Source organism: Pistacia vera, unplaced genomic scaffold (assembly GCF_008641045.1).
Source record: "Pistacia vera cultivar Batoury unplaced genomic scaffold, PisVer_v2 Contig306, whole genome shotgun sequence".
NCBI classification, from domain to species: Eukaryota; Viridiplantae; Streptophyta; class Magnoliopsida; order Sapindales; family Anacardiaceae; genus Pistacia; species Pistacia vera.
The window spans coordinates 606,156-616,998 of NW_022196120.1; the positions used below are offsets into that span (position 1 = coordinate 606,156).

At 36.7% G+C, this 10,843-nt stretch overlaps 2 protein-coding genes across 3 annotated transcripts; one reads left to right on the forward strand and one right to left on the reverse strand.

The window, feature by feature from the left end:
• Positions 1-548: 548 nt before the first annotated feature.
• LOC116135992 (serine/threonine-protein kinase D6PKL1) lies at positions 549-5,242 on the reverse strand. 2 transcript variants are annotated; one of them, XM_031421700.1, is made up of 3 exons: positions 4,920-5,242; positions 2,540-3,876; positions 549-1,745 (listed from the first exon to the last, which is right to left on the reverse strand). In XM_031421700.1, exons 2-3 carry the CDS (start codon positions 3,823-3,825, stop codon positions 860-862), a joined length of 2,172 nt encoding a protein of 723 aa, XP_031277560.1. In that variant the 5' UTR covers positions 3,826-3,876; positions 4,920-5,242; the 3' UTR covers positions 549-859. The 2 variants fall into 2 exon arrangements, with proteins under 2 accessions (XP_031277560.1, XP_031277561.1); XM_031421701.1 differs by lacking the exon at positions 4,920-5,242 and adding an exon at positions 4,438-4,591.
• Positions 5,243-9,918: 4,676 nt separating this feature from the next.
• On the forward strand, positions 9,919-10,779 carry LOC116135958 (beta-1,3-galactosyltransferase sqv-2-like). Its single transcript, XM_031421663.1, has one exon. It carries the CDS (start codon positions 9,919-9,921, stop codon positions 10,777-10,779), a length of 861 nt encoding a protein of 286 aa, XP_031277523.1.
• Positions 10,780-10,843: the final 64 nt, after the last annotated feature.

Consider the following 10,843-nt stretch of genomic DNA (forward strand, 5'->3'; position numbering starts at 1 on the left):
GTTGTGTTACCTTCTATTTTGGCCATTTCTGATTTAAAAGAGAACAAATATATAAATTAAACTGAAAATATAATCATATTTCACTTTCGGTTTCCTTGTCCCATATGAGATAAAAGAATTTGGGACCGCTTTCTTTTACTTGTTAGTAAAACAAAAACTTTTAAAAGAAAATATATGTTAGAAGATTCAGATAATTCACGGGTGCCTCTCAGTCTTATGTTCTTCTGAAACATTGAGACCAGGACAGCACCTAACAGTTTCGGCAATTTGGGCCGTTCTGCAAAATGGATTAAATTGGCACAGCCCAACATTTGAAGAACTAAATTTCAAGTGATGGTGAAATGGGCTCTGACGAGCAATTCACATGAATCCAAAAGCAGGTGGCTCGAGTTGTCTTGTTCTTACTTCTAATTCTGGCCGAGTCACAGAGTTTCACGTCTTTGCAAGAGTACCATTAAAATAGCTTTGCCAAACTAATACTAAATCAGAATCATACCGATTGAGACCATTACATTTAGATCAAGTCTGCAAAATAGAGAACTAAAGAGAAGGGCAAAAATTTCTTTATAAATTCAGATTCAAAATATTAGCCCTATTGAAAAGATAACAAGTAGTCTACTTGAAGACTAGGTTCTGGGTTATCGAAATCTGTTCTAAAAGTCTGATCGCAGAGTGATCCCTAAGCTCAACCCAACATACTCTGTGAACTGAAGCTATTCATTTCCAGTTGTGATGAATTCTTTTTTTTTTTTTTTTTTGCCTTTAAAGTGATTCAGCTCTGGTTAATGCAAGAAAACTCTTGCAGAATTAACTAATGATGATACACATACAACACAGCACAACAATCCTTTCATCCCAACTAAAAAAACTCGAAGTCCAGATATTTACCCCCAGACTTCATCATGTCTGTCCCCACCATCCTTTTACTGCTGCTACTCACGCCAACTGGGTCAGCGGGCCCAAACTTCCCGGGAAGCTCAGTTTCCACCGGTCTTGGCACCTCTGGTGGTGTACTGCACCGTATCAGAGCCCAATTCACACCTTCAAAGAAGGGGTGCTGCTTTATCTCAGTTGCACCCCTCTTCACCCCAAGCCGATGTTGTGGTTCCTTCACCAGTAAGCCTCGTATCAGATCACGACTGGCATAACTGGTTGATGGTGAATCTGGGAATCTGAGTTGTTGCCCCACCACATTGAACAATGTAGCTCGGTTTCCGGAGCCTTTGAATGGGGTTTTACCATATAGTAGTTCATGCAAGAAAATGCCAAATGTCCACCAATCAACTGCACTACCATGGCCCTCCCCCTTAATAATTTCTGGGGCTAGATACTCATGCGTTCCAACAAAGGACATGGACCGGGCTGCAGTAGGCTCTGCAACCAGCTCTGGTAATGTACTAGATGGAAATCCAAGGTCAGATCGAGGTTTTCGGGATTTCTTCTTGCTCATCTGAGGGAATATTCGAGGGATAAAGCAGGCAGGTTGTATGCATACAGATGAGGGCTCAATACAGGCTGGCTGAACACAGAATGCACCACCAGCTGCCCGCTTCGAAGGATCAGAATCGTATGATGAGATCTTTATCAGGGTGGGGGAAACTGTGCATCTCAAAGAAAGGTCAAAGTCTGAGAGCATTATGTGGCCATCATCACGGACCAGAACATTTTCAGGTTTCAAGTCCCTGTAGACAACGCCAAGCATGTGGAGATATTCGAGTGCCAGCAAAACTTCTGCAGCATAAAATCTGCATATAAGAAAGAAGATGAGTTTTTAACTTGTCTGATAAACATTATCAGTTTCAGAAAAAAAAAAACATGATTGCTTTAGACACTGAGATGAACAAAGAAGTGTCACACCAGCAACTAAAACCGTAAGGAAGACTTAATACCATGGCAAAGAAAATTAACAGCACATTGAAAGATCCTCAAAAACTGATTACTACCTAGTGAGTACCTGATCATGCTCAAGTCTTCAGTTTAAATTTCTTACATCTATATTAGCTCATGGTTGTCTTTGACTTGGGATGTAAGATGACACTTTCTGGTTTGTTTCCCTATTATTACTTGCTAACAAATCATGAAGATCATATCTAAATAATTACTTTAATTATATGGAACACAATAATTATTTTTCTTGATGAAAATAACCACTGGACCACTGACAATACTACTCTGTTCAAAGTTGGGAAATTGTAATGAAAGCCTGAAAACCAAATTACTCCAACCAAAATCTGATTCTCTGTTATTTCCTTTGATTCCGAATCAGTTGAAAAATCAAATTAAGTTATAAATAGTAGTTATGGAACATTGTGCAACATTCATTTAACATTAATAATTGCAAGGGGGTAGCTACAATATAATTAAAAGAAAAAAAAAGGACAAGCATCAGTGCATGGTAGTTCAAATATCTCTAAGTCATCCTTACTAATTCTTACAACTAATTTCCCCAAGAATTCTGAATATGGCAAGACAAGATAGAGGAATGCCGAAAAAAAAAAAGGATAAATAGAGTAGAATGCCATTGGATTATAAACCATACCGTGCAGCATACTCAGAGAAATGTTTCCCAGGCTGCCTTTGCCTCAAAGTGTGCAGATCACCTCCTGGACAATATTCCATGACCAAACATGAGAATCTATCAGTCTCAAAATGTGTGTACAAAGTTGGCAGAAATGGATGGTCCAACAGCTGCAAAATCTCCCTTTCTGTCTGAGCTCTAGTCAACTTCTTCCTACTTGCAAGGGATGCCTTGTCCATTACTTTCATTGCAAAATAACATCGAGTACTACTCAGCTCCGAGAGATACACACTGCCAATGTCACCACAACCGAGCCTTTTGAGTAATTTAAAATGACTCATGCCCAAGATTCCATCCCGTGCTCGGATGGCAAGGATAGCCTTCCACCTTGGATCATTTCCTTTGTGAGGTTTATTAGCACTACCAGTAATGTTGCTCCAGTTACTGTCATCACTTAGGCCACTGCTATCACTTGCTCGACTAATACTAGTTTTTGCACTCTCGAGAGAATCCCCTCTAACGCTGCCTTTTGTACTCTCGCAGTTCCTCTCCATACTAAGCATGCCATCACTAGTAATGGCATCACTGCGATATGTACTGGCACAGCTATTGACAATGCTCATAGCCGTGACAACACCAGTACTGTCAATGCTACTATGTGGACTTACATTGCCACTTGGAGGCAAAGAAGCATCCCACACACATTCCTTCTCCTCCGAATCCGGTGGAAGGAGTGAGTTCTCAGTATTTTGTGATGCACGAGGAACTGAAAATGGAGAAGACAATACACCTAAGTCACCAGGTTCTTCAATCAAACTCTCTGCTGGTGAAAGAATAGCGGGGCTGGGTTTCTTGGGAGGAACCCTGATTGAAAGATCTTCTAGAAAAGGTCCCTTCCGTGACAAGCTTTTCATCAGGCATGCAGCCTCGGATTTGTTTTGACCGATTGGTACATACACTGTTTTCATCAGATCTGTATCGATTGGCTCTGCAGGATGACTGGCCCCAGAGAAAGAACTAGAACCACCATCCTCAAGCAAATCATCATTGTCCTTAAATGTCACAATATCAGGCATAAGTTCTTCCCGTTCAGGCAAAGAATCTTTTCCCTTCCACATCCTTAGAGGTGCAGATGAGTCTGAATCTTGGAAATCTCTTGCATTAGATCGAACCACTTCTCTCAACAATCCTCTATGCACATTTGAAACCTGACCAACTTCTGTCCCTGAGGCCATTAATGAATTTGATACCCGGACCGAAACAGGATATTTTCCAGGAAATGACTTTGATTCTGGAACCTTTTCCATGTCTGATGACCATACAACTTTACATGGAATAATCTATCAGCAAATATAACCCTGCAAACCGGAATAAGATTTGGGTTCAGCGGCTACTTTTATTTGGTAGTCAGATCTTAATCAATAATCAATCAAAGAGCTATAGTTTATTCTTCCTTTAGTGAAATCATACCATTCAATCAGCATATGAAAATCCCTAACTTTAGCCTATTCATGCAGCATAAAAGATTCCTAACTAGTGACTATCCTACCTTTCTTAGAAGAATTATGCACTAAAAGTACAAAAATCATCAATCAAATCACACACACACAACCCCCGACCACATAAAAGAAAAAAATCAATAATAACATCAAAACTCAGGCACCCAGGTTTTCTAGATCATGAGAAATCCGCTTTAACTGACATATAAAGTAGCATCAGTCTCAACCAAGTGGAGATATTCCATCTTAATTAGATTTTATCTTCTACATTTTCTCGCCAGAAACGGAACAAAAGAGACACTGAAAAATCTAGCATTCATTAGAAAAACAAAAACAAAAACAAAAAAAAATCAGTTTTGGGATGTTATTTAGTTTGTAAATATACAATACATCAAATATAAATCCAAAATCTTCACTAACCCTTTTCTGAGCGAGTCACAAAATCATTCTGAGAGTACAACACCCTAATTTCATGAATGCTCAGAAACCTCACCAGATCAAGCAAATGATCAGCAAAATCCTTAACTTCGCTAACAATCAAGTAATAAATAAACAAATAGGGAATATTAAATTAAAACCCCAAATAATAAATTAATAAAAAGCGGGACAAAGACCACAAGCTCAAAAAAGTAAAAAAATACAAAAATTCTCTATATTTTGTATATTCTTATCGAAGCACATTCCCAACATACACACTTGAATTCTACGCAAAACCTTCAACAAAAAAGAAAACAAAAATAAAGAACAAACAAAAAGAATATGAAGAATTCAAAGTCAGTAATGGCAAAAAGAGTGATCTCGAAATTACAAAAAAGCAAAATAAAAGAAAAAAGAATCCAAAAACAGAATATTCATTTCACTCAAACAAAGAAAGCAAAAATAAATTAAAAATAAAAACGCACCAGTAAAATCAATACTAAGAATCTGTACGGACTAAACCAGAAGAAGACCAGCAAATTTGTAAAGGAATCAAACGAGCATATCAATTAGGGTTTCTATTGAGCTGAAGCCCCTTCTCTCTCTAGAAACTCCGAAAATAAATTTAAAGTAAAACTAGATGTTTGTAGACTAGAGCCCGAGCGATGATAGCTCGGACCTCGGAGCTTCTTCTTTTCTTTTCTTTTCTTTTTCTCTCTCTCTCTCTCTCTCTCTCTAGACTGTGGACAGACTCTTCTGCAACTGCAACTAAAGTTCGAGTTAATGCCTATGGTAGCTTTTGCTTTTTAAAAAATTTAAGGAGAAAAAAAAAAAAAAAAAAAAAAAAAAAAATTTGCTTTGTATGGGATGGGATGGGCAGTCCAGTGCACTTTAGCTCTGAGTGATAGAGAGAGAAAGGGAGTATTTGTGGAAGAGGTGGGGGCCCACAGTGGGGCCCGCTGGCCCTCCTGTTTCGTCTTTAAACTACACTTCTTTTCAAAAGTAGGGACGCTCTTCCCCTCTGTCATAACAATGATGACCGATTTTTCTCATTATATATTAGGTTTGGATTCTGTTGATTGACGTATTGAAATATTTGAATTACCAGTAACAACCGCACTACTGGCGCGTGTACGTTGGGTCCAGTGTCGTTTATGAATCGCATTTCTCTTACACTTGGCCATATTTTAGTTGTTGGCTGCTTGCTCTAATTAGATCTTTTATCCTGCCTCCATCGTTTTGTGGGCTAATCGGTAAGGATGTGTTGTTACGCTCTTCAATGAGAGCGTTTAGGGTGCGGAAGGAGTCTGTGGTCGGAGGATGAATTATGAAAGGTCGCTGCCCAATTACTAGCATTAACAGTGTCAGATGGATACTCCGTTTATGAGCATAAGAAGATGATGGCTGGTAGCGATTTTGATGTTTCCACAAACTTGGTAAAACATAGGGTCCACCGCGTCGGCCATGAAAATATGACTCAATTTTCATTGCTTTTGTGGTTGTGGATTGCTCTTTATCTTTTACTATCACCGTAATCCGTAGGTGATATGTTGTATTCAGAAATCAGTGGTAGCCATGCCCGCCCAGTTAATTGATTTCAAACAACTTAAAAGGAGAAAATGTTGACCATAGAAAGCCGGAAAAATAATATAAAAAAAACCCATTATTGATAAGGTAATTAGCTACTTTATTAATAAAGCTTTAAACTGAAGAAATTGTTGGTAATTAGTTCCCACTTTGTTTAGAAAGATTCCCACTGATGCAAGTCTAGTCCACTTATGAACAGTCCATTATTGGCAGGTGGTGGTGAGAAGGATAATTAAAAGGACGTAGTGTCGTCGACAATAACATGGGAAGAAAATGCGTCAAGCAATGGGTAAGGGTGGGATTTGAACATTCAAGAAAAGCACGCGTGCGCGTGCATGGTCAATCAGTGTCTTGCTCGCTTGCATGGCAGTCAATAATGGACAAAACAGGGTTGGGGCTTAGGACCAATAAAAAGAGAGAGCGACCCAGTAATAAACCAAGTCAGTGAGGGGTCACCTTCCTCTTCAAAACAGTAGTCGTTTAAGACAATTTACTATCGCCGAGAACGACATTTTCCCACCCAAGTTTGGCGAAACGACAATTTTCCACTGGTCAAAGTTTCAAAATGATACTTTTCTACCATTCGTCCCGTCTATTTTAGTATTTTTATTAATATTTAATTAAAAAAATAAAAATATTTTTAAATAGTTAATTTTTTAATTAATTTATTATAAATTAAAATTTAGTTAAATCAAAATTTTTATTCAATTATTTATTAGTTTAAATGTAAATATTTTTTTTTTATTTGTTTATTTAATTATAGGAATTTTGATCTTTTATGTTAATTAGTAAAAATGAAAAACATTATATCATAAAAAACATTAAATATTTAGTAGATTATTGAATAATAGTGATGGATATTAATTACATTATAAATAAATATGAAGATCATTTACCTTAAAACAATTTTATAACATTACTTTTAACTTTTTAGGCAGGCTTAACTATTTTATTTTTTTTTACTTTTCAATATTTGACTTTTTTGGTAATTAAAAAATAAAAAAAATTATAAAATCAAATATTTAAGAGCATTTTCATCTTTTCAGTAAAATATTAACGAAAACATAACAGAATCTAAGAAATAATGGGAAAGTGTCATTTTGAAACTTCAAGGGTGGGAAAATGTCATTTCGCCAAACCTTGGGTGAGAATATGTCGTTCTCCCCTACTATAGTCACTAACATTAACAAGTTTTTTTTTTTTTTTTTTTTTTTTTTTTTGAGGGTTGTTAGACAATTTGTACGTACCTTAATAAATATTTAGAATTTATTAAATATCCTCCAAGCTCAAAAGACCAAGTAAATTACAATGTTATTGTGGGAGATATCCCTAAGGTTTGAACCTAAAAACTCAAATAAGATAATAAACTTTCTTGACCGTTAAGGCAATCCTTCGGTGTTAACATTAACAAGTTTTTTTTTTTTTTTTATCGGACCAATTTACACACACCTTAGTTAATCCTATGAGACTTTAAAATTGACGACCAAGTAAATCCTAATCACCCTTTCAAGCTCAAAAGCTCATATTAAACCACTTGACTCTTTTACTATCAAATTATCCAAGGTCGTTAACATTAAAAAGGTTTTTTTTCGTTATAATCCACTGCAAAAATACTCAGTGAAACAAAAATATATAAGAAAGAAAGACAGTTATGATGTGGCAAGATAATGGATGGATGATGTGTATCATGATTGGTAAACTTTATGAGTTGATGGTCACGATCAATTGTTGAAGTTGTCATGTGAGACTCAAATCCCATAAAAGGTATGGTTAGTGATTAAAATGATTAGACCAATATATTTTACTACTCGTACCCACATTTCCAAAAAAGAAGTGTTTTGTAATCTCCTGTGGGCCTATCAGTTGTTGCTTGCTTTTTGAAAAGGGCAAATTAGAGGTTTGAAAGTGTGGGCTTTGAGTATTGGAATTAGTAAAAGAGACTCATTCAAAGGTGGGTTCTTTCATGNTTCGTTATAATCCACTGCAAAAATACTCAGTGAAACAAAAATATATAAGAAAGAAAGACAGTTATGATGTGGCAAGATAATGGATGGATGATGTGTATCATGATTGGTAAACTTTATGAGTTGATGGTCACGATCAATTGTTGAAGTTGTCATGTGAGACTCAAATCCCATAAAAGGTATGGTTAGTGATTAAAATGATTAGACCAATATATTTTACTACTCATACCCACATTTCCAAAAAAGAAGTGTTTTGTAATCTCCTGTGGGCCTATCAGTTGTGCTTGCTTTTTGAAAAGGGCAAATTAGAGGTTTGAAAGTGTGGGCTTTGAGTATTGGAATTAGTAAAAGAGACTCATTCAAAGGTGGGTTCTTTCATGATTCCTTTCTCACTTACATTTGGTCCACTATAAGCTTTTCTTAGTGGCTATTCTGGCTATATTACCTGTAAATCCTGCACCTAATGGGGATTATACATATACCTTTTTTCTGTTTTTATAGTCATCTCATATCAAATATTAGGCACGCAATTCTCTAGAAGTATCCATGTTTTGGGCTTGGTAATATGAATTTGTCTCTGCCTAGAATTAAACTCAAAAGGAATCGGGATCCAAATTTTTTGAAGTGCCAACTTTGTTTCAAGATTTAAGAAACAGTAAAGATGGAATTTGAATACTATTTTTTTCACATGAACTGTCTGTACTATGTGCTCCATCCTAAGCGTTATCACATGACTCATCTCACCAAATCATGTCCTTGTGTTGTGTGCACTAATTCCATATAGTCTTGCCTCCTATGAAATACCAACAGAAGATTAGTGGTGTCAGCTGAGCCATTCGCGAGTTAGTCTGGCTCGTTAAATACTCGAACTCAGCTTAAGTTTAATCGAGCCGAGCCAGCTTGAGTAAGACTTAAATTAGGTATCGAGTTGAGTTCGAGTTTATCCCGGCTCAGCTTGATTTGACTCGCGAGTCAATAGTGGCTCGTTTAGGGTTTTTCTGTAAAAAATACGAGTTTTAGGTCTGCTTTGTAATTTGACATGTAAAATGTTTAAAAAATTGCAAATTAACCCTTAACTCTAATTAACCCAAATCGCATAAACGATTTCCCCAAAACCATAAACCTTATTTTCACATTACTAATCATTGTTTATGTTGTGTAATTTGTTGATGTATTTTAATGTGATTTTTGTTGATTTTGATGCAAATGTACCAAAAATTTGATTTGATTTGTGTAAAACAAGATCTATAGGTTATATAAAAAAAAAAGGTCAAACGAGCTGTAATCAAGCCATAATCAAGCTTGCGCTAATCGAGTCATAATTGAGCTTTTCGAGTCGAGTCCAACGAGCTTGAGTCGAGTCACGAGCCGGCTTGATTACAAACAAGTTGAGTCACAAGTCAAATTTTCTTGACTCGTGACTCGACTTAAACTCATCTAATACTTAACCGAGTCAAGCTCGTTCAGGGTGATACTCGGCTCGTTTACACCCCTAAGATGATTATCGCAATTTGTTATGTGAAGCCTGGTCCCCCTTTAAACATGTAGAAGTTCAATGAACTGTAATGAGGCAAAATGGGCTGGTCCAAGAATTACCGCCCATGTCTCTCGTCCACTCGGATCCAATTACAGATAGTGTCAAAACTCAGACTATTCCCCATCCCTAAACCACCTGTTGTGTTTTTTATGCACATAAAGCATATAGATTTAACGTATCTCTCCACGAGTATGATCACCTTGAAACACTTTTTTTGCACATGCATAAAGCATGTCTGCAACAGAATCTATAACAGGATTTGCTGGCGAAAAACATGAACGAGCTGCGTGATTAGTGATTACCCCACCCATATGTGGCACAGTATTTACTACCTTCAACTTAATTACTTTCTAGTCTAAGCCAAACCGATAAAAAGAAGAAAACTTATATGCAATTATGCACCGGAGACGGCAAGTTCTAGCTGCATTATTACCTTCAATTTTCTTTTCCCTCTTCTTTCTTGTCTACATATTCTTCAACGTTGGAGTAAAATCCTCATTGGTAGCTTCTAAACAATCAACTCTTAATCACACCAGTTTTAGTCTCTTGATTGGAATCTTAACCCGCCCTGATAATTATGATCGTCGCCATTTCCTTCGTCTCGTTTATGGTATCCAATCATCTCCCATAGCCGAAATTGACATGAAATTTGTCTTTTGCAAGCTTACCAAAGACGAGCAAAGACTACTAATTTCTCTAGAAATTTTACGCTACAATGATATCATTATCCTCAACTGCACCGAGAATATGAACAGTGGTAAGACGTATACGTACTTCTCATCACTTCCCTATGTCCTCTCACGACGGTATGACTATGTTATGAAGGCTGATGATGACATTTTCATTAGGCTTTTACCTTTGTCATTGTCACTCAAGCCATTGCCAAGACGAGATTTATATTATGGTTTTGTAATTCCATGCAATAGCATGAACCCATATGTGGATTACATGTCAGGAATGGGGTTTTTGTTATCTTGGGACCTTGTTGAATGGATTGGAAGTTCTGATATACCTGCAAATAATACGTATGGTCCTGAGGACAAGTTGGTTGGAAAATGGTTAAATTTGGGGAATAAGGCAAAGAATAGATTTTCTAATAAGCCGGCCATGTATGATTATCCAGGAACAAATGGACGGTGTTCACATGAACTCATACCTGAAACCATCGCAGTTCACAGACTCAAGAGATGGGATCAATGGAGAAATGCACTTCTATACTTCAATGTAACTAGAGGACTTCATCTTTCCAACATGTGATAGATTTTGTTTGACAAAAATTTCAACCGCTATGTTTATTATCATTTCGAGCTAGATTTACTGC